This window comes from Perca fluviatilis, chromosome 12, assembly GCF_010015445.1.
Source record: "Perca fluviatilis chromosome 12, GENO_Pfluv_1.0, whole genome shotgun sequence".
Classification (NCBI taxonomy): domain Eukaryota; kingdom Metazoa; phylum Chordata; class Actinopteri; order Perciformes; family Percidae; genus Perca; species Perca fluviatilis.
The window spans coordinates 12,792,434-12,817,567 of NC_053123.1; the positions used below are offsets into that span (position 1 = coordinate 12,792,434).

Below are 25,134 nucleotides of genomic sequence, written 5' to 3' on the forward strand. Positions count from 1 at the left end.
CATACGATTCAAGCTGTTGAACCAATTCGTCAATTTACCCGAGATGGCTGAGGCACGGGCAATAGCGCACCGCAACTCCACTACGCAGCTAGTGCCACAAGTGAACAGCACACTGGATGGGACCCATATCCCGATCCTTCCCCCATCCGATCGATACCGGGACTATAGTTATGTGAGTTACGTCACAACTTATTCTGCAAAGCTGTTTCCATCTCCCATTTTGCGTATTAACTCTTTTTGGAAAAAGGCAAAAACTACCTCAAGCGAGCGTAAAAACTTTTTTGCGAATTTGATTATGTTTTTTCGAATTTTCCCATTTCCATCAACATTTTCTAATGCGATACTTCAAAGTGCCCATAAAAATACGTTGATGGAAACACGACAAATGTCAGAGGTGCGGAATCCCAAAATGATCCCAAAGATATTCCCGAAAAGTTTCTGCCATCAACTAGAGAAAGTATATCTCTATCTCTAGTGTCTCTGCTATTTGGGATGAGACACTGTGATTTCAGGAGTAAAAAAAAAAAAAAAAAAAAAAAAAGATTGCTGTACTTTTTACATTCAGAAAATGTTGTAAAGTGTATTGTGAACATTACTTTATCACTGGAGCACTCAATCCTGGCCTTGTCCTTTCTTCCAGCCTCTCCTCTCCTTTTCAGCTCCAAAAAGGGGAAATGCCAGGCAGTGCACAGCCAAAGGGCTGCAGCAGAGAAAGCCTCCACGTTAAGCTAAACTGACAAGAAAGGAGGACTCTGATGCAATGGAACACTAGTGTTAGAACAGAGCCATGTACAATATATAACACTTCATTCACCCAAACACACACACACACACACACACACACACACACACACAAAGGACAGAGGACCTGGATTACATTTGAAAAGAAGTATATGAGTAACACCTGCTCTCAACAATGACTATGGAGGTGCCCGTTAACAAGGAACTGAATGCCGAACAGTAACAGGCTATTGTTGTGGGGCTGCTGGAAAAAAGGAACAACGGCCCAGAGGACTCAGTGAACTGGATAAATAAATGCTACAATTCTATGAAGCACACACAGAGAAACAAATATAACAATGCAAAAGCATATTTGCTAACAAAAGAAGGCAAGAAAAGAATTTGTGATGTATATAAGCCTGTTGCTGGATCAGAAATACTGTCATTTTAATTTAGGGGATGTGGTTTGTGTGAAGAACTGACTTGTTCTTGTGGAGAGCTGGGCAGTTATATAATGGCCAACACAAACAAACAGAGTCCTTCCAAGGGAACAGAAGAGAGCCAATAGCTCCATGAATGCACAGCTCTCAGCCTCAACAGCCTGGCAGAAAAATATACAAAAAAACATAGTACAAAAAACAATGTGGGTGATGAGAAAAATAAGAAGGAAAATGGAAACCATGACCGTGGGACTTCTGCAGTGCTGCTGCTTTTACTAATTGGCCTCTATTGGTATTAGATCAATAAATATTTAAAGCAGAAACCAAATGCTAAAATATTTAGCATTACGTTTTATTCTTCTCAACAAAGAAGACCACATATGTGGCACACAAAATTATTCAAATCCCACCTTGAATTCCTTAGAAAAACATTGGGTATAACTCTTAAATACATAAACGTCAAACTTGATGCTTAACATTAAAGGTTTAATTGGGTAGCAGCAGTTCAGTTGGACTGCATTAAAGGGTTTCTGATTGGGGGCAGAGAGGCTTCAAAATCGTACAAAAACACTTAGCAGAATCAGAGCAACACTGGTGTCCCTTCTGGCTAGTCTTCTATCTCGCGACTTGATAACTCTTAAGCTCAAAAAATTCCAAATTTACTGGGATTTTAGCTCTGGTGTAGTCCGACCACTCCTGAAAGCATGTGAGTGTTTTTTGCAAGCTAAATGCGAAATGAGTTTCTTCACCAGCCGCACTGGATCTCCTCCATTTTACAAAAACCTTAGGGACGAGCAAACCTCTCATTGGCAGTTCCAGCAACCCCAATAACATTACAGGGAGTCATTTAAATTATTGTTAAAGCTTTGCTTCAAACCAAAGAATAAAATGGATGCTAAATTTTGGACTTTGGAGTGCTGAGCTTGAGCATTTCATTGGTCAGGTTGATGTAGGTTTGCGTGACACAGCCAATGAAAGAAGTATAATGTGTCTGCTCGAAGGCCAAGCATGTCTGTGCATGAGGGCAGCAGCTAAATCACTTTAGCGAGAGAGTGGAGAGTGATATAAAACATTCAACATTAGATGGACGGAGGTCTTTGAACCAGCGGCCAAGACCATCAGCCACAGGGGTGAGCGAAGACAGAGAGGGAAGAAGGACATGAAGTAAACAAGGAGAGAAAGGCCTTGTCATTTGGGAATGCTGAAATCATTGCAGTCATCAAAAACAAATCATTTTAGAACATATATCATCAGTGCAAAATTATCTTTACTTTATAGTGCCTTTAAAACGGGGAAAAATTACTTTCACCTTTAGTGCTTTTCTCTCTTCTTCCACTTATAATACGATATGGAAAGTAATCCATGCAAAACCAGCAACTCAGGCTTAAGTATATTGAGTATATACAGTATGTCGCTGTGTCTGTGTATATGGATTTACTGTATATCTGTAATTATAATAAGCATTATGGTACTGGCAAGTTTGAGGATTGTGTGTCTTGATAAATCCAGTAAGAATGTAAACCTGGGTCTCTCCGCAACATACAGCAGAACAGCTGCTTGCATTTGCAACACACGCACGCACACGCACACACACACACAGACACACACAAACACACACACACACACTCATACTCAAACTCGACAGACAGACATCCGTTTGCTGTTTTAGGATCAAATTAGGGTTGCAGGAATTTCACACTGATGGTAGATAGGAGTTAGTTCACCTGCTCCAGTCTGTTCTAATGACAGATGAAAGACTGACTTAGCGAGATTAGATCGGGCCTCACATTCTCTGTGGAAAGGCCGAAGCCTGCTCACAAAACATACAGTAATCCAGACGATGACGGACGCTTCCATTCACCTCGTACAGTCTGAATAACGCCATATGCACTCACTGCGTTTCTCCCTGACAAAAGATCCATTGACATCTGCTCTGATATGAATGATGAAATATCAAAATATGCTCACAGCAATATACACTGCATCGTGTGAAATACAGTATGTAATGCAGCCACCCGCCACACACATGCATATCACACACACTCTCATAACAGCAACTCACACACTGTGTCCCATTGCCAAAGCCAGACAGAATTCATGTGTTCTTTTGAAGGCGCCACTGAAAAAACATCCTTGCTTTTGCAAACATTTCAGGCTACACACACACACACACACACACACACACACACACACACACACACACACACACACACACACACACACACACACACATACACACACACACACACACACACAAGCAAGATAATGACAGTCTAATACTGGAGTGTATTCTATTAAAGCCCTTAAACACACTTTGGAGTCTGTGTAAACAAGGGCAACTGCTCTCCTATCTCTAGTTTCCTCTCACACTCATAGACACACACACATACACACACACTCTCATGGAACAGAGGCTTAGGTTAACGGAAGATGCTGCTTCGAGGCGTTAAAGCATGAAATATTCAGTAAAGGTGCTCCATCCATCTGACTCAGAACAGTCAAAGCACCCAACACCAAAACACACAATCCAAACAACTGTATGTTGTAATTACTAGATTATTAATTGTATTAAGTGGTCTTAGCTGCATTTCATTTTGTTTGTTTAGTTTAGAGAAATAGCAATGTATAGCCGATTTAACTTTTTCTATGGAGTCATGTGGTGGGGTGGGTTTGGGGCCTGATTTCTGTCTGTGACATGTAAACACTTGAGAAACCATGGTTCAGACATCTGTTTCATTCTGTTGTATCTGGCTGTAGCACTGTAAACATGTTTTCATCTTTCTCGCTATCTGTCTGTACGGTGACCTAACCCGCATGCAGTCATCTATCTGTTAACACAGAGGGCCTGGAGAGCGAGCTGTGCGCTGGGGCCCCCGACGGCTGCACACGGGGGCTGTGGGGGCCTGTTGGTGCAGCTGTCCCACTCCAGGGTAACATAAGACCTTATTAGAGTCCATTAGACCTCTCTGAAACTAATAAGAGATTGTCAAATACATCCAAACATTCACACAATTCACAGAGACAGGAAGTGAAAGAAGGGTGGTATGAAGGGGGACAGTGGGCTGCCATTTGTCTACATCACGTCCTATTCTAACTACAACTGTTGTCCTTTCAAATTTGGGGCGGAAAGCAGAATTTGTGGATTGAAGCTGGCAACATTTTGTATAAAATGTTATAACAAAATAGTTTATTTTTTTCTTTAATTTATTAATATCATTTGGATAAAGATTTAGAAATGGCATGGCACACTTCCAATTAAGAGCTATTCGAATGCCTTTAAAAGGTCTTCAACACCCTTTTTCTTGGAAGTAAATAAGGTTAGGAAGTAAATGGCCCCGGTCAAATGTTTCTTTTAAACACGCACATTTATATATAATGATAACCCTTATTTTGGTTGTCATTCTTTTGCCTACAATTCACCTTCTCTCCCAAGCTGTTTACATTTTGCACATATGAGGTTTTCATCTGACAGCTGCGACAAAGTTTCTCCTCGCATCTGGACAGTGAGACAGGCTCGTCTGCAGTCCACAGCCCCAGAAAAAGAGCTTCCCTTGGCCCTGACAGCAGGGGCTTGACCTGGGAGACTGCCTTTGATCTTTAATTAACGCTGGGCATGGTTCTGGAGACGAGAGAGTTGATGAACATGGGAGCATTTAGGGCCAGCAACAAGAACTAGGACTTAAAGAGAGCTAAAGACAAACTTCCAACACATTTTTTTTTTTTTACTTTAAACCCATTGTGGAACAGCCGCAATGCAGAGGAGGCTGCTTTCAAATAGATGCTGTGCCTGGCTTCTTAGGCAGAGGCACATCTTGTCCGATATGGACCATAAAAAACAAGCCACAGCAAAGAGACGGTGGGGTTTACCATGCAGTTGGAGATTCTGTCTCAGCTGTTTGTCTTTGGCATGGTCAAACTAAATATACAGAAACATAAACCAGTAGAGCAAAAAGTAAGCAACCACTTCTATTGTTATTTTACATTATTTACAAGATATTTAAATTATTATATACATTACATACATACATATACATTTAACTTACTGCTTTAACATATATATTATGTATTTAAAAATACTTTCTAAAAAAACCTACGGTGGGATATTATGAAAACACATTTATGGAGCTGCTGCACTGGATGAGCTACTGTACGGATGGAAAACATCTTGTTGCAGAGAAACACTGATGAAGTACTGCAACTGTAATTGATAAAAGCTGTAACACTAGCCACAGGAAGCCACACAGGAAATGTAATTTTGCAAAGTTATCTACTATATATGTTATGCCTGTGCACATACACACAGCCCTTTTTTTTAAAGAAAAGGTAAAAAAATATATACTTTTGGGAAGTTACTAAATCATAAAACTGTTGATTTTAATCGCACTTGGATATTTTCTGCTGAGATGAAAGGCTTGTTGTGACACTTAACCTTTGAACCCACTGGTTGCTTGATCCCAAAGGGGATGTAAAAGTGACTATGGGGCATCAGGTGCTTAATGTCTAAGTAGTTAGTAAAGTTAAATGAAGAGGAACAAGTACAGTCAAAGGACAATAACAATCAATAAACAAGTTGTCTGGAAAACAGCCGAATATGCTAGTAAAACCCTCAGGTAATGAGTGTTTCACAGAGCAATGTTTCAATTTCTGTAGCACCAGGAGCCACAGAGATCTTCAGTAACTTCTATCATTGAAATATTTGGATTCTTTCCAATAACCAATGGGCTACAACTTAAATCAATCCCCCTGCAATGCATGTGTGATGGTAATGATGTGACAGACTGAAAATGAAAGGCAAAGCCAGGCAGCCAGACATGTACTTTTTGGCTTTAGCAACCACCTCCAAAGCGACAACAGACTGGTGTGGTGGAGTATCTCCAGACTCCAATGTCTACCCACTCATGACTCCAACAACACTCGCAACCATCACCGCAACTATTTCATTATTCACCACCCACTCCAGCCTACTCCTTTCTTCTGGGTTATCAGTCCCATCCTTGCTACTCTGGTTAAGATCTTCCCATAGCTAATGATGTGTCACACAGAAGATGTCTATTGAACCACTGCATGCTGCACCATGCAGCTCACAGACCTGATTAACAGATCACACACAGTAATGTACAACTATCCAGCAACACTGTGGGAATCTTGGGTTCTTTTGAAGGTATCCCACATACAGAATGCCCATACACACACAACCATACACACAGATATACACAAAGGTTGGGCATCAGGCATTAAAGGTTCTGGGCTGACAGTTATGAAGTGCGACAGTCTTCTCATCAAACACTTTGCACACTTTGCAGCCTTGGCGAACTTTGCTTTGTATCACCGTATTTTAAACAATGACAGAAAGCGTGAGAGAACTGAGAAATAAAATGCAACTGAAAATGAAAGAAGAGCTGTCTTACTTTGGCAGGTGCTGCTTCTCTCCTCGTATCCCGCGTTACACAGACACTTCCCAATAGGCACGAGCCACTCCCCCTCTGTGCTGCAGTACATTCGCGGAGGCTCCTCCTCTTTGGAGTGATTGACACATGAGCCTTTGACCTCAACCAGCGACTGGGAGTCCATGGGCACCGTATCAGGGAAGGAGGCCAGATTCCTCACAGTGTGCGGGCACTTCTTGAAGTAAACCCTCACTGAAACTAAAGCTACGCAGGCGCCCACGTCCTGGAACGCCAGGTAGAAGCCCTTCTTGGTCATGGGACCCACCTCGCGCACCTCAGTGTTGAGCTTGAGAATGCGATCTCCGAGGTCCATTTGGGTGAAACTCTCATCAGCGGCGATGGTGTCAATCTTAGTGAACTGGTGTTCTCTGAAGTGGCTGCCCTGGTCGTCGTCCGTCTCCAGGTAGAGGAGGTTGAAGGTCTCCTTGCAGGTGCCCAACACCAGCGGGATGGAGTTGCAGTCCCTCAGGGTGAACTTCAGCTCCACGTAGATCTTCTGGGCTGACTGGCGAGGGATCCAGTTGGTGCGAAGCCAGTTGTTCTGGCTGTACTCCATGACGTTGCAGACCTGGAAGGTCCTGATGGGAGTGTAGTGCTCATCCACCCCACTGATCTCCTCCCACTGAAAAAGATGGAGAGAAGGAGAGATGGACAAGAGAAACAGAGGGAGACGAGGAGGAGCAACAAACAAGAGAGAGAGAGAGAGAGAGATACATGCAAGAGGAAATAGGGGGCATATTTAAGGTTGAAAAGGAGGTGTTGGTGGAGGAAACAGGAAAGGTAGAATGAACAAAGGGGTTAAAAAGTTTAGGTAAAAAATATATGATGATAAGAGGACAAATAAGTGAGACAGAGCAAGGGGATAGAGGGAAAATAGGGTTTAGGGTCAAAAGAGGAAAAAAAAGTATCCAAGATATTATAAGGAAGTTAAAGAGGAAGGGGTTAGATAAAGAGGGAGTTTGGAGTCGGAGAAGGAGGAAGAAAGAGGAAAGGAGGGGTGGATAGCAGAGAGAAAAATAAAAAGTTATCTCCACCCTGTAAGCACTTACAGATGAATTATTTAGAACCAGATTCACTCTTGCTGAATACTAAGCATCTAATAAACACTTAAGGGTGAAAAATCACACTACCAGATCTCTTGTAAATTACTCAAATTAATTAAAAGCAAACTTGCTGCCTTAGCCAAATTTTCTCGATTACAGCACTGTGAAAATACCTCAGAGAAAAATCAGGAAGTGTGATTTCTCTTCTCAATCCTACTACATTTGTGTTAAGCTGCTTAATTGCTGTTAAATATTAACAAAATCTTATAGTGTTTTTTTCCACCCTTTTACTAACATGTTTTTTTTTCTCTACAAGTGAGGTATTTCAAGCTGCAAGTCTTGGTTATTTGCATCACAGTACTACTGCTACTAAAGGAAACGTGCTGAATCCACTATGAAACAAAAGAAGCTACGAAGTATGATGACAGATGTGAGTGTATACCAGGAACGTTCGTGTCTATCTTACATTTTCCCTCCACTGGGAGAAAGCAATGAGAGGAGAGGAGAAAAAGAAAGCGGGGTCATTCCTTTTGAATTCAACACAGCGGGAAGACTCATTGATCATGCGCTTTGGCTTCGCTGTCCAGGCAAATCAACACTGAATCGGAGCGACGATGAATGGGCAAACACCTGAAACACTGGGCTCATTGTGGTTAAAATGACAGTCATTACAACGAATGGGCCTAAATGTGTAAATTGATGCTTTTTACTATTTGTATTTCATTCCGTGAAAATTCTGAATGGATGAATGAGCAGTGCTTTCTTCAGAGAGAGAGAGAGAGAGAGAGGGGGAGAGACAGAGAGAGAAAGAGAAACGCTTTCTGGGTAAGTGGAAACTGAATTATCGCTCTTTTCACACAAGCATTAATGGAAACATAAACCCACACACACATATACATTCACATAAGGCTCATGTGAAGTGTTTAAAGTCCCAAAGCAGGCGGACACAGCAGGTGCTTTCAGCCTAACACCGGAATTAATGACGAGCTAAGAAAGTCGAGGTTCTCTATTACATGGTTTTGTGTGCCGGTCCGTGGGTGTGTGTGCCGGGTGTGTGGGTGTAGACCATATATATGAGTGTGTGGTGTTCAAGGACCTCTCAGGCTGAAGGATAGCCACTTGCTTTTCATCTCACAGTAAAGTTAATGAAACACCCATGAGAAAGAGAGACATAGAGAGAGAGAGAGAGAGAGAGAGAGAGAGAGAAGAAGAAGAAGAAGAAGAAGAAGAAGAAGAAGAGGAAGAAGAAGAAGAAGAAGAAGAAGAAAGGAGAAAGTAGAGAAAGTGAAAGAGATATAGCTGAAATAAGGAAGAGGGAGGGAAAGAGAGATAAAGTGAAAGGAAAATTGAGGGGAGAGATTCCATTGGTGTTTAGTCTCCCCCGTCATGCTTTCCTCAGCGTCACCTCATTCATCAGACTGTAGTCCAAGTTCTTTATAGATCTAACAATAACAGGGGAAAGTAGACACTATTGAGTGGGGCTAAATATAAAGATAAGCTAAACTTAACATTTCACCTCACTTTACTCTCGAATGAAATAGCTTAGCGTATAATATAGGTAGAAATAATGATGTGATAACGAGCAAAAAAGATTTGATGATAGACTTTGACACAACAGAAAGCAGAGGAAGACAAGAGCTGCCACTTGATTGCTGATTAGGGATTCTGTTGGCATGATGTTTGATATGAAAATGTACTTACAGTTTACGTGAAAAGAAAGCATCCTAATCTGCTTCAGCTTTATATATACACATTCTGTTAGAGTTAAACATGGCTTTCTGCCAGGATTGAAAGCAGCACAACCCGGAATCTAACTTTTTTGTGCAGATGTGATGCGTCACCGCTGTTGGTTAAAAATATTACCTACTAAATAAACACAATACAGAAATATACAGATTACATTCTGTCCGAAAATACATGAAAATAGGCCATGTGTGTCAATGTTGATACTCCAACCTTGTCACACCAAGTTGAAATGTGTGTATAGAACCATGATGTGATTAGATTACAGCATATATTTTGTTGCATGCTAGAAATTAAATGTATACACTACTTACTACTACTGCATTAACAGCAGAAAATATGTTTAAATGTTGCACAAATTACGTTTTTAATGAGGAAACATTTTAATGAAAGTATCTGAAAAGTCTTAAAACATTAGTTTGCCCTCTATATCTGTTTGTGGCATTGTAGCGTATCTGTTTGTGGCATTGTAGCGTAAAGCATGATTATCGTTTTCATGGTTATGTTTAGGCATTCAAAGCACTACGATGTCTATGATTTGGGAAAGATCTGCTGACTTAAAGCAGTGGATCGGATGTGTTAACTTGTTTCTACATTCTCCCAAAACCACAATATTTTCCTAACCTTAACCACAGTGTTTCTGAACTTGTGGAACTCAGGATGCAAACCCTGGTCTCTGGTGACAAAGTCTTGCACTTTGTACAAGACCATAGTACTTCTTTAAAAGAGAAAAAACATTGTCATCGGTTCCTCTAAAACATATTCAGCCAAACAAATTAAATGTAATTTCTTGAAGACACCTTCACCTTGAGAAAATGTACACTAAGATGACAAGCAGCTTATATTTGCAACAAAATATTGGCAAATGGCAAAGTGGCCATGTAAAAACATAAAACAATTCATAATTAGAGCTGGAAAAATAATTTTCTTTAAACAAATATAAAGAGCACACAGCATGTATAGTATTAGAGGACTGGCTCTGTGCCTTCCTTTCTACCTTCTTATGATCTGGCATCTAATGAAAAACGTAAGAGGATGGAGCAAATGTCAATTGAGCAGACTTAATACTCTAGTTTGCACATACCCTATCTTACTGTTTCAAGAGCTTCTCCACTGACAAAATGATAATGCTACTTTCTATTTTGCCACATTTGTTTTCCGTTACCCTAAACGTAGGCTACTCTGGAACAAGTGGTTTCTCACAGAACAAGTGTGCATTACTGTACGTAAACATCTATATACTGAGTGAGCAAGTGTGTGTGTGAACATGAACTATGTTTCACTTGCTTGTGTTTCTGCATGAATGTGTGTGTGTATATGTGTGTGTCTTTATAAGCAGATGTCTGTGAGAGCTGCAGGATTTATGTCTTATCCCTTTATGTACTTTCATGTCCACCAATATGATGCAAACAGGGATAAATCTAAAGCGACTGCGAGTGATTGCTCTCCGCTTTTAAGCTGTCTTTGGGAGGGGTCTGAAGTTTGCTGTACACAAATAGACACGCACACACACACACACACACACACACACACACAGATACACAGAGTTCAAAATCAAACCCAGGTGTGTGTGTGTGTATGCATCAGTCTGTATGTATGCTTAAATGTGGGTTTTAGGCTTGCCATATCCTATTCCAAAGAAGATTACTTGCTTGACTTAAGCAAGTCTCTGCCAAAGTAAATGAGACCTCCGCTTGATGTGAGGATCCCACTCTGGAGGATAGCATCTATTACATGGAGCTATCCTCTTCCCCATCCCCAAACATTACATCATGACAACCTTGAATCACTTCCCCTTGTTTGTTAACTGAGGCTTGTTTTGTGTCCTTCACTTGACAAGAGGGAGTGAAATAAATAGAGAATGTCTCAACAAAATTATCCAGATCCAGAAAAACAGGATAATGCTCTACATTAAAAGCATGTTATTTCATGGGCATCCCAATTGTCAGACAGTAATATTTTACAGTTTGTTTTTTTTCTAAACCAGAGGCAACATTTTTACCACGACTACCTTTTGGAGCCAACTCCCACTGTGAATTGGTGGAACTGTTTGTACGTCAACCAGGATAAAAAAAGGTCTCAAGTGAGCAGCAACCCCCTTGTTTCTCTCCATGGGGGCGTAACTCCTCTCTCCCTGTCCTCTAATTGATATATAACAACACTAGGACCCTACACCAGACCCCTGACACCCCACAGTTGGGGCACAGTCTGGTGTGATCTCGCTCCTGGTTTCTCTGATCTGTGCTGTAGGTAGGTGAAGCAGCTAAAAGGGACAGTCAAATGGAGTGTGGTAACTTGATCTGCTCATGACATCTACAACTACGGCACCAGGCACGTCTCAGAGTCAGCGAGTCAGCACACCAGTTCACCCACTTCAAAGAAACGCAGGTCAATGGGAGTTAATGGACCGGTTTATGGACCAGTATAGGGTAACAATGCATTTAAGACTAGTTGTGTTTAAGGAAGATTGAGAATGAGCGCCGGGCCGAACAACGCCCCTTAGCTGTAATATATTCACAACATATACAACCTGTCGTGAGCTATTGCTTAACTAATATAAAAGAGTTGAGATTTTAGATTTTAGTCTGTATTTTGGACGTGGAATTACTAAATGGGGCTTTACAATAAACATATTGGGAAAAAACACACAACAACATATAAAGTGTATTTACAACTGTCCATTATACCTCTGCAGCTGGAGTGGTTAAATCTAAAAATCTGGAGCGCTCAGAGCAAGTGCAGAGCCGTTGGGTTCCATTGAGGGCAGTGGGGTCACAGACACGACAACTGCAGCATATCAGTCAGAGGACATTTCATCAGCCGCTCTTACCAAAGGGAAACCTAAATACACACTTCATACCTTCTCTTCTTCCTGTTTTTGAACAGCTCAAAGCCTTGCCCTGCTAGTCCCTGTTCATGCATTGCTCAGGGACACATCAGTAACAATTGCTGAAGGATGCTGGAAACAATGAATTTTCAATTAATTCCAAAGAACCACGTTTGCAATACATTCACAGTACTGCAATGGTTACACTGGTAGGACATTTTGCTGGTTTGTTTGCGCTTTTTAATTATGCTCAGGTCTAATGAATTTCTTGTACTAAAGGGTGTTTCTGAATATGTTGCCATGCTGTATACTTGCTGTCAGTCAGAGCGCTTGCATTAGCTGGTCTTACAAGAAAAAAAAGTTACTAACACACTTTATACTTCATCCTCTTCCTCCTCCTCTCTGGTCCCTCTGCCCTCCGGACTAATCCTCGTTTATGGATGGGCTTTTCTCTGTACTCTCTCTCTTTCTGGGGGGCAATGTGCGCACTTTATGCTGGTCAGCTGATTTCACAGATGGGGTGGCAGCAGGGCATGGGGGGCTTTAAGAGCCATTGGCTGACTAAAGAAGTTGAAACAGCAGTCTGTACTTTGACAGCAAAAAAAATAAATAAAAAAAATAGAAAGCTGGCTGACTGAAGTGGTGGACCTCGTCCAGAATATAGAAAGCCATTCCATTATACTGTGCATGGCCCCCCACCACCCTCCTCTTCCAGACCTGAGAATTAGTATGTGAGATGTGAATGTCTGTGTGTGTTAAGTATTTCTCATGAGTTCACATATTGCGACTGCCAGCTTTTTTTTCTATAGATGTCAAGCATTTTCCTCGCTGTATACAAAAGCTCAGTCAATGCCATTGTGACTTTGCTTTTATGAAAGAGCTACAATCCTGTGGAGAGTATGAACCTAACATGTAAACACAATTACAAGCAGGATATTTCCCTGCACATACAATACAACTTCTACATTCTTTTCCTTTTTTTTCTTGGGAGGGCGAATAATCAGTCCCATTCACTTGATCATATTGATGTTCCTATAAGGAACACTGTTTTGTAACATCTGGCATACACTTGTTTTATTAGTATAAAAAATACAAAACATTGTCAAAGTAAGTAGATGAGCAAATATGTGGGTTTCTATATCTTTAACATTTCAAATATTTTAGTATTTCAAATTTCACATTGTAAATAATGACTAGCTAAGCAAAAACAAACAATTGAGTCAAAACACAACAGTCCTGGCAAAAAACAGAAATGCAGTTTTTTGTATACTTCACTTTGTATGTGCCTATTAATTCAATTTTGTATTCACAGTCAGTGTCTGGGGTGTTGGGTTGTTGCTGAAGAATGCTATGAAAGCATGCAAGAATGTAATCTTTAACACTCTTTAGTCTTGTGAAGGGCTAAGCCCCCTGGACACTGCTCAGCAATCAGCCTGCCTCCCAGACAGATAACAGTATATCTGGATCACACACACTCTAAACATGAACACACACACACACACACTTGTCAGTCTAGTCGGATGCTCCGGAGCGAACATCATGTGGAGGCTAAGCTCTTAATTTGTTCTGACCGGAGCACGGTGTGTCTCGGTAGGCCAATAGCCGTGGCCTCTCCATCAATGTGAATAATGTTGCGCGTGTGTGTGCGTGTGTGTGTGTGTGTGTGCGTTTGTGTGTGTGTGACTGAGGGCTCAGTGCCACTGCCACATTATGAGAAATCATTTGTGAGCAGCACTCTCCCAGGGCAGGCTGCTTATCGGAGCGCAGTCAGTGGATGACGTGAGTAATTACAGATGATTCACCTTGAGGACTTGATCATCAGCAATATCTCTCTCTCTGTCTCTCTCATCCTTTGCTGTCCTTCCTTCTCTCCTCTTCTCTCTCTTTCTTCCTCTCTCTCTTTGTTCATCAATTTTGCCTGTCTCTGTCTCTCCTTTCTTTTTGATCCCCTCTCTTTCTCTCTGGAGTCATTCTCATGACATTGGCTTCCATTCCTGCATCATTTTTATGAACTGTATAACAACATGCTTTTCTTCTGAACCCGGTCAAAGCAAATAACATGAAATAAAGCAGATCTCTGCGCACACTGCATAACATCTTTCACACATTCCAGTGTTCAATGCTGGATCAAGTCCCTGACATTGGTGCGCATTTTCCTACACGTGAATAACTTCTATCAGCACAACATCAATCTCTCCTTGAAATGGCCACGCAATTGTCCTGTAGCCTGCAATTGTCTTTTGACTAAATGCATGTTGCACTTTTTCCTTCGGGTCATTTTTTCATTGTGGTTCAACCTCATGAAGAAACTGAACGTTGTGACGGTGCCAGCAGTGTATATGGCCGAAGGAAACAAGGTTTGGCAGCTCTATGGAACAAATGACTGGATTACCTTAAGCCACTGCCAAGGAGTAATTCTAACACTTAATAAAGAAAAAACTAGGAAGTGTGGTGTGTGTGTGTGTGTGTGTGTGTGTGTGTGTGTGTGTGTGTGTGTGTGTGTGTGTGTGTGTGTGTGTGTGTGTGTGTGTGTGTGTGTGTGTGTGTCTGTGTGTCAGTGGCCCAGCCCCAAGGCACAGTAGTCTAACTAGTTAGACAAATAAACACTGAGCAAGAGCCCACTCAAGGGACTTTGGTAGCAGAGAGAGGCTGATAGATGAGGCTGCAGAGATTGTTTTTCACACGTATATAACTATATTACTGCAACATTGCTGGTTGTTTTTTGTTTGTTTAATGAAAGGTGTACAATTCTTACATGTAATAATGTGTTTTTGTTGTGGAAGAAAAAGTTATAGAATTTTTCAGCACTAAAACACATCTCTAACATGAGTGCTATACGTAGATTTTTGAACAACTTGAAACGTGTTAAAAGACTATAATTGTATTAAAGCATGTGTGACAGACAGAATGGTGTGTATTTTCAATTAAGAAGAAATGGATTAACAAGTGAAATCTCAACAATGGAATTACAATGTGTGCATGCAACAACAGGTAATGCTATTTCTGTTGTTGATGTGATATTTACCAAAAAAATGGGTAAGCCTATCAACATTCTTGTGTGGATGATTTTGTGTCTACAACCTAAAATCCTTTAATGCTTTAATCGTTCTTTAAATACACACAGCACCACACATACAAGCAGTACATTTTCCCTTAAGCATCTTGACCATATGGCAAGCTCCGAATGCTTAACCTTTAACCTAAGAGACAGAGAATGAACAAAAAAACGTCTAAAGAAAAGTGGGTTAATCTGCACATGGCTCATTGGGTCAACATAACATAGTGAGAACCACAGGAGTTTGAAAATCCTGATTTGATGTGGTGTGGGGCTGAATCCAACATCCAGTTGATGTCGGTGGATGTGCCCCCCTAATGTAAGCATATTAAAACATGATGTGGGTAAATGTAGAGATAGAGGTTACTCACCCCATGCAATGGGTAGGAAATCCATCCCAACTCCCCTTGGCTTGCTTTAGAATCTAACAGGTTGACTGTGGTGAGGAAGAGAAAGAGAGGGAAAACAAAGAGAACATATGAGTGTCTAGGCCTCGTTAGCCCCAATTAGTTTCATCTAATCCCACAGGAGGGATCCCCAACCTCAAGCACTCATCATGACTTTATTTGCTCAGCTGCCACACACACACACACACACACACACACATACACACGCATGCTACGTATCCTATGCGAACCAATGGTGAGAGCCGGCTTTCTTGTCTTGCTGTCTAAAGCAGCAAAGCTGGAGTTAGTCGGGCAAACTAGCTACAACACAAATATCCGGAAGAGATATTGGACTCAAATTAGACATTTCAACAACATTTGAAGAAAAAAAAAAAAAAAAGAAGCGTTTCTTTTCCAAGTTCCATGCTTTTGACCCATGGAACAACCCTTTCTACTACACCCATGGTGATTGGACTCTCACCAGGTAAAGCACAACTGTATCAAATCTAAATTCAGATGCAATCGGCAGTTTCAGATGTGGTCAGAATGGGATTGGCCACACTGAAAACAAAATATATCTCTGTTTATAATGAATGAAAATACAATGTTATGTTTGTCCTGCCAAGAATTCATTCATAACAAACAGAAACCAGGATGTAGATTGGGAAATCCGTGTCTAATAGATGGAATATGACAAATCAGAGAAGGAGCTCCATTTGCAAGATGGTGCAAGTTAAGTCTTTGGGTTTCATATGGTGCCAAAGTAGCCGCTATGTCAGTATTTAAGTTGAAACAGAGAGCAATTTTGGTGTTGTGACTTTCTGGCAAACACACTTTTTATATTGTCCACCTCCTCAGACCAAATCGGTCACTTTTATGCACACATAAACACATAATGCTTAGCAACCCTCTAAGTGCATATGTTGGCCAAATCTACCATGAAGTATCTTCCTCAAGCACAGAAGAAATGAGCTTCAACGTTGTCTATTCTTAGTATGTACAAATGGCTGTGGTGTGAATTATTGTCATCAAATACAACTGTCAGTATGGACCATGACATATGGAGTGAGGAATGTGAAGGCAGCTTGTGCTGTATGGATTCTCCACTTCAGTAGGCGAGCTATCACTGCATTTTGGCACCAGATTTTGTTTGGGTTCATTCATGAAACATTAACTAAATACAACTTGTGCTTGAGTACTTCCACTTTGAATAAAATAACAGGAATCAACTGTTTGTGTGGCTACAATAAAATTAATGGCAATAAGTTGGCAATATTAATTTAAATTAATGACATTTTGAGTAAAATTGTTATTCTCTTTCATTCTGTTTCCCAAAAAATGAATGGGCTCTAATGCTGTATTTGTAGCGCAAAGAAGAAACAAACCGATAAACCAAGTGGGCGTAAGTGTGACAAATGGTGATACAACCATGGTTGTCATGACTCCTGTTTGTGCACGTTTTAAGGAAGATGTTTAATTTTATTTGTCTTTTCTTTTTATTACTGAGGAAACAAACTGACATTCTAAAAGGGCTTTCCAATCTGCTGAGTACGTTTTTTAAATGATTCTAACGTAAATGCATGTTTAGTGTGACGGATTTTGACTTATCCAAAAAAAAAAATAACACATGAATGTATGTTGCTGTATGTTGCTATACTAAGCTGCACACTAAGTGACCTGCATCTAGTGCAAACAGATGGTAAAACAATAAAGTCCCACCATTCTAATGGTCCTCAAGTTTGAACCTGAAACTGACTCAGCCTCTTCCTCATGCTGCTGAGAGCAAATCAGTCCACAGCTCAACATACATAAGTGTACACACAGAGACACACATACTTACCCAAGTGAGTGCACACATACACAACAAAGTGAAGAAGCAGTGCAGTCAGGCCCTCCAGCTGTAACTCTATTCACTCTGAAAATATAAGGAATACAATCTCCCTGTACGCTCCCATGCAAAGCTTCAATAAGCAAGAGTGTACACATCTCCCAAGACAGCCAAAGAGAGTATTTGTGGGTCATGAATGACTGCTGTGGCACAATTTTAGTCAATCAAGATTTACCCCTCACAACTACATTTGCAGAGAAAAGTGATTTTGCTGCTCTGTGAACTAATTGTTGTTTCATACTAGAATAAAGGTTGAGATGGAAATCATCATTTTCTCCGGGCAAGTCTGATAACTATCAGCCAGCACGGCAAAAAAAGAATCCTGAAAGGGAAAGCGGAGAAAGGAACAAACACACACACACACACACACACACACACACACACACACACACACACACACACACACAAAGAGACGTATTATCAAATTCCAGGCTAAAAAAATCTACCGAATTGAGGCTCACCTGAGCTGTAGCCATGCTAAGCCACTCAGCCAGTTGAGTGGCAGTAGACACATTCCTATTAGAGGCTAATGAAGCTATCTGTTCATGTCAGATAATAGCAGCTCAGCATTCAGGGCCATTGCTTCCAATTTACATTTCTCAACGAGCCGAGCCCACCACTCAAATTGAGCCGAGCGGGGGAATTTGAGAGCAGAAAATTAGACGGCAGTCATATCACAGGAGGAAATAGCCCCCTCCAGCTGCACTTGGCTGGGGAAATCAGCACCCACACACACACTAACACACTCACAGATGCATGCATAAACACGAGCACAGTGCATATAGTTACAAAAACACAAAATCACACCAAAATATGTGCCCCATCCAAGAAACTAGAGGAGTAAACACACAATGTAACACATGTAGCTATTTTTACTAAAATGTACCAAATAGATGAACACACATCCACCCTCTAAATAAAAGCATTTACAAACCCACTTATAACACACACACACACACACACACACACACACACACACTCTTTCAGATGCTCACCAAAACATGCACAAATTCTTGCACATGCGTACTCAAAGCAGGCACAAAATAAGAGCATACACAAACATTTGCTGACAGTCTTTCTCACTCTCGCTCCCTCGCACACACACACACACACACACACACACACACACACACACACACACACACACACACACACACACACAAACACACATGGTCGGTTAGCAAGCTAGCGTCAGCCAAGCATATAGCCCCTGCCCCATCAGGGAGTGCCTCTGAACGGGAACTAGGAGTATTAATAGCAAACTGAGCCAGCCTGTCTGGGAGGGAGCAAAACATCACACGGGGTAGAAACAGGTGAATCAATATATAAACACATACCTATAGGCCATCATCAAACACCCATACACATAAACTGACCCTGACCAAACGGAAGTATGAGAAGACTCTATCACGCCACAGGCAACCAGAGTGCCCCGCGAGGTTTCACAAACTGATGGGAATGCATGAATGGGGGTGTGGGAGTGGGGTACATTGTATCACCCAGCCAGAAAACCTAATGAGCACCTTGCCAATACAATTAGAGACTTAAGAGACTCAAATAGCAGTGGAATTCTCTTTTTCTTTCACTTGCTAGTGACCTACTATCGCTTGGCATAGCAGATGTTGAAATATTAACATGAAACATTGGAGCAAAGATCTACAGGGGGTTTATTTTGATGTCTACGTTCTCATAATTTAACAGCTAAGTTAACCATGACTCTCTAGCAAAAACTTGAACTCAATAGTCCCTCACTTCCGGTAAATTATGATGATATAAAACATAATTTGCTATGTGGAAATGTAATCCTCAGACACAATTCAAATGTCTGAAAAGAGGAGGAAGAAGAAGAAGCTGTCGCTGGTCTTGAATCAACACATGGCTTGATCAGTAAAGCGGAGATCCTTCCATCTGGACTAAGTCACTCCACTCAGAATAGAAAAGAACAGAATAGAATAGGAAAGTAGCATGCACATGTTCTTCTAATATCTCCAATATAGTTGTGAACAAAGTGGAAAGGGCTTTGTCTTTGCAGCTTGGCTCTGGGCATGTGAAGGTTGGCAGGCCGCAGTGCAGGCAAAGCAAGGCGACTTGTGTCTGTGTTAAAGGGTGAAGTGTTCACCTCCCATTATGAATTATTCAAGTGCAGAGTCGCTCTGTCTGATGTTGCTGCTGCTTGCCCAACCCCTCTGCCCCCATTCCCTTTCTTTCTTTCTTTCTTTCTTTCTTTCTTTCTTTCTTTCTTTCTTTCTTTCTTTCTTTCTTTCTTTCTTTCTTTCTTTATTGCTTCTATTCTTATACCTTTTGCCTTATGCTTATATACCTTATGGCTACACACATTTACTTAAACACACATAAAGGCATAGACAGCACTCCTGCACACATAGGCTACTGTATTATCTTATATTTGTACATATAAGCTACAAAGTGATGCACAGAAACAAACACACAAACCATGTTTTTGTATCTGCATCTGAAGCTTAAACACATGATGTCAACTTGAAGATGGAACTCTCCATCTTCAGTTCAATGTTTGGCCAACACATATACACAAATATAGGCCAATAGTATATGTAGAGAAAGGGGGGTTATTTTTAAAGGAGGGGCATGTGTAAGCACATTTACAGCAGCTCTGAAAGGTACAATCGCTCACAAACGCCCATCCGTCCCAGCGGGACTGCTGCGCCGGGCTCTCCGGGCCAAGCCTCCCTACCGCCGGCTAAAAATACCCGAGGCCTCCCGACGCCCCGCAACGGGCCAACATCACACCACGTAGGCGCTCAAAGGGACATGCTGCACCACAGCAAAAACAACCAACAACTTTATTTATTTATTTTTCGATTATATATGGGGAGAGATATTTTCTAACAATATCTCATATACGCCCAAAGCTCTCGTGAATCCGCGCCACCAAATGCTATTCTCAGGGATTTCCTCTGTGTCTTCCTCAACTTTCCCCCAAAGTTGTATACAATATCATTACGACCTAATAAAAGCCACACAGGAAATTCTGTTTTTATTTTATTTTTTTATTTTTTTATTTTTGGTGGAGGCACGGTGACGAGATGGGACAGTAGATTACAAGAAATAGAACTAGAACTCTGGTTCATGAGGAAAATAAATAATAAACAAGATCGCCCCGTTCAAAGTTGAGGATTGTTTCCCATTAAAATATTTTTTTCTTTACGTTTTAGGCTTATGTAATTAATTTATGTATTCCATTAAGTCTATATAAAGTCCCACAGAGTCTACACCTTGGCAAAATCAGGCCTTTATTTAATTCCCAATTCAGTGATATAAGCCACAACAATGTGACAACGAATTTACAGCAGAGCCTTTTATGACCATCGACTTTTTTAACAGGCAACTTTGTTAATTTTGAGAGCTCTTTTCATAATCTGCTGCGCGTTTAGATGTGATCAGCAGCAGCCTGTCGCCATAGAAATAAAAGCCAGTATAACTTTATTCTTGACTCATGTGGACACTGACTGAGGTTTTGTGATTTGGCACGTTTGTCATTGTGTTTAATTATAAACATGGCTATAATTTAAAATAATGAACACTTTCAGGCACGTTTAGCAACGTAAATGTGACTTTTACAAACCAGTAAGTGAATAAGTCTCAGATCTGCTCCAATAGGAAAAGTTACAGTGCCCTCTGCTTTATTTTATTCCATGAGGAGAAATGCGGCTCTGGTCAGTGAGTTTATAACTTTGTAATGTATTTCTGTTCTTTGTTACTTCACCTCTGACAACTAGGCTGTTTGAGATATGACCTGTGGTTGAGGCTGGACAGTGGAGCACGATCAGATTCGTAAAGCAAGGCGATCCATTTGTGCCAACTCTGGTAAACATTTCAACCGGACAAGAGACGCATCTCTCTACTGATTCAAAGTGTTTTTGTCCTTTTAGTGGGTCAAATTTGCGGTTTAGCAGTCTGTATGAATTTATATACAATATGGAGACGGAGCGGCTCGATACTGACACTCTCTGGCAGATTTATGTCTTGGAAAGGGGAATTTAATTGAATATAGACGTGTGTGTGTGTCTCTCTATCTCTCTCTCTCTCCTTTTGCGTAAGACTTTTAAATTCTCTGTCTCTATCTTTCCATCTCTCTCTATCTCTCTTTCTCTCACTCACCTCACTCACTCACTCACTCACACACACACACACACGCTATCTGACCAGCAGAGTATTGTATATTTTGTCAAGGGGTGATGTGTATTTTATGTGGTTTTGTTTCTTTTTTCAGTGCTGAGGTCGCCGCTACTAAATATCCATCAGCTTTATACCTCATTAAACTACTTCAATCTTGACTATTTAATTGGTTAAAAAAAATATATTAACCGAACAGATTTGCTGAAGGCCTAGTTGACACAGTGACACAGCCACTTTTACTGAATTGAGCACTTTTTTTTTAGATTTACAACTCGTCCCCTCATGCTTCCATGTCCATCATCATAAAAACTACTGATCTTTTGAATTATAACAACCAAGCAGAGAGCAGGGCTGCGGTCTCTGCCTGGCACATGACGTGGCGTACAAAACGACACAATTGCAAACAAGGATTTGTTTTTTTTTCTATTGAATGAATAGCTACAGTACCGCAAACATTTTCGTTCGGAAGACGAATTCAGGTTTTCAGTTTAAACTCATAAAATAACTTCAATACATTTGACAAAGCAACCTATAGTATGGGAGGAAATCATAGATGGAAATTACACAAGCTGTAGTGGCCAGGTTATCGGTCAGCTGGAGTGGCAGGAGTCCTCATCAGCGCCGTGGATTATAAATAAACTCAACGGAAACAGCACAATCGATGGTTTATTTGGGGTATATGTAGGCCTATGTTCTGGGGAACTTTCCGTTTAGAATTATTCTGTTTGATATGAGGACTGCTCTTTTGACCTATTGACTTTCCAAACTCATATGAGTTACTTACTTTACTTTCTTCCTTCCTCACAGTTCTCTGACATAGGCGGCAGAAGGATCAGGAACTTGGTTGTGTCCTTAACCACTTCTGTACCTGAACATGTAATTACTGTAGAGTAGATTACACCTACTGAAGGCTCATTCAGATTCATTTAATTACTCCGTATTACGGTTTAAATTACTCAAACCCATATCTTCCTTACACGTGAAGCACCATTTCAGAATAAGAGAACTACAAATGCATTCATACAGTGAGTAGCTATTTTCTTTATTCCTTAACATGTCTGACTGTTATTGCGAGCTCGGTCTTTTAGACAGTTTGACCCCAAATCAACTGCCCAAATGTAGCCTATGTCCCGTGCCTGTGGGCAGTTTAAACCTTTAGAGAACTCAGAGCACCTTCAGCACGCGCGTGCCTTTCCTTTCTACTTTGACCCTCTACAAAAGACTTAAACCATGACAAGAATTTACTACAGGGCGTGAAAGTGGCGATGTATTTGAAAGAAGAAAAAAAAACGTTTAAAAAAAAAGTTGAACAAATGTGCAAATAAAGAAGGAGACTGCTTCAGTTGTTTCCACCGTAGTTTCACATGTTTGAAGAAGCGGCTGCTGAAAGTGGACCGGGCTGTCTTATTCTGCCGGGTTTCTAAATATTGCCACATGCTTATAATCACTGAAGAAGTGGCCGAAAACTGCACTGAAAATAGGTGAAATTAAGTCGTCCTTACATTACTGTATTTCACAGGTTTAATGAAACGTCTGTTTTAATTTCAAACACAGTCATTACATGACTTGAAATGGACGGTTTGTAAGATCCCCATAGCAGCTTTCAAGTCAACTGTTTTGGATTTATTCAGGTCAGAGCCCTAAAAACAGACATCCGCGTTTTTACGCACAATGCGATTGTGCTCATCTTCTATTTAGCCTATTGCCTTTAAATCGGCGTGACTGTAACTGGGGCGTCCACCCCAAATGGATTCTTGGATACAAACAGATCAACATGAACCTCTCATGGAAACACAGACACGCGGAGTTTCATTAGGCTACATGTCTTCGCCCCGTAAGAACTCTGCGACTGGCTTTTGGGAGCTGTCTCGCCATCGCTCATTCACATTCATCCATCCCCATTTTAAACAACTATTAACCCCCCAGTTCGCGAGAATATCCGAAACTAGGCTACACTGTCTGCCTTGTTTCAGATCTACTTTCAAGTTAGTTATTCAAATATTGTCTGTTAGTGATCATGACCCTCCGTGATCCTCGGTGTCACTTCCACGCGCTTTGGGTCATCTTGTTATTGTTATCACTATAATTTGGACAGTAGCAAGTACGCAGTGAGCGCACAGCATTGCCAGCGATGGGCGCCGTAGCGCACCATTTGCAAACACGCACACACACACACACACACACACACACGCGCACACACACACAGAACACACTGACACTCTAATGTCCGCAGATTGAGAGTTCACTTACCTTCATTGGGGGGGTAGATGATGGGAAACGCAGGAATAACGCAGGACAATAAAAGAGGTAAAATGAAAAGGAGTGATCGCGGATTGCAATCCATGGCGGCGGATCAGAGGTACATAACTCCATGAAGCCACTGACTGATCTGAGAGCGTCTTCTCTCCACTCAGCTTTCTCCCTCTCTCTCTTGCTCCGTCTCCCTCTGGTTGGAGCAGTTTTCCGCTGGGTCCTACAGAGTCTGACAGACAGCAAAAACACCGCGCTCAAGTTCACCACAGGTCACTTTACCACGGGCGTCCTCTTGACGTGGAAGACAAATTCAGCTATTCAGCTTTTTTTGCAGCCTGCGTCAATGAAAAACTGTAATTTGATTCACTAACATTGAGAACAGGATCTAAGACAAATATTATGAATTTATCCGGGAACAAAATAGTATAACACCATAATGTTCCTGTGACCTGTAATTCAATCACATTTACCAAATACATTTCCAATCATGGTTTTTCTCTGCTTTATTCAAAGAGGAAATTGGCTAAAAAAAATAATTATAATAATAATTTTGTTCGACTATAAACAGAAAATGTGTGACCTATTATCACACTTATTATCAGTATTGGGCTTTATCTGGCCCAATTCCTATTAGAGCAGGTCAGTCCAGGATCCACAGCCTCTAGCCTCCTTCTAATAAGAACAAGTGAGTGTCAATCATATTTACTTAACAGACTAAAGAATTTCTTTTTTAAACAAGCCTGTGGGGCAGTCAATAGGAACCTGATGTTCTAAATGAAACAGCCAAAGGTGGCCTGTGATTTTGAATCTTACACAAGGAACGTCTTGTATTATTTTTTTATAATTTTTTTTTTAGCAAACCAATATTGACACTTGCTTTACATCAAGGAATTGGAACAGCCAACAGCATCCTATCATTTTTCATCCAGACTTTGACATGGCCAGGAGGGACATGCTTTTAACCCTATTTTGGAACAAATAGAACCTGAATAGAATAGAATTATGCCACAGAGAAAGTAATGCAGATTACACAAACAGGGAGTTTTTTGAAATGCAAAAATCAATAAATGTAAGCAGTTATTTTTGTTGATATTCCTGTGGCTGTGTCTTATAAAAATCACAAGTTGCAGTCATGATTAACGTGTCTTTATGTTTATATACTTTTGTGTTTTATCAC

General features: G+C 40.9%; 1 protein-coding gene across 7 annotated transcripts in view; it reads right to left on the reverse strand.

The window, feature by feature from the left end:
• epha3 (eph receptor A3) overlaps positions 1–24,152 on the reverse strand; it is a 107,301-nt gene extending 83,149 nt beyond the window's left edge. For 4 of the 7 annotated variants that reach the window (XM_039817400.1, XM_039817399.1, XM_039817404.1 and 1 more), the window contains exons 1-4: positions 23,955–24,152; positions 15,647–15,711; positions 8,117–8,128; positions 6,569–7,229 (exon numbers count right to left, since the gene is read on the reverse strand). In XM_039817400.1, coding sequence (XP_039673334.1) covers positions 6,569–7,229; positions 8,117–8,128; positions 15,647–15,711; positions 23,955–24,048 — 832 coding nt within the window. In that variant the 5' untranslated portion in view covers positions 24,049–24,152. The remainder of the gene's footprint in view (positions 1–6,568; positions 7,230–8,116; positions 8,129–15,646; positions 15,712–23,954) is intronic. The other 3 variants (XM_039817402.1, XM_039817401.1, XM_039817405.1) reach the window with 2 other exon arrangements.
• Positions 24,153–25,134: the final 982 nt, after the last annotated feature.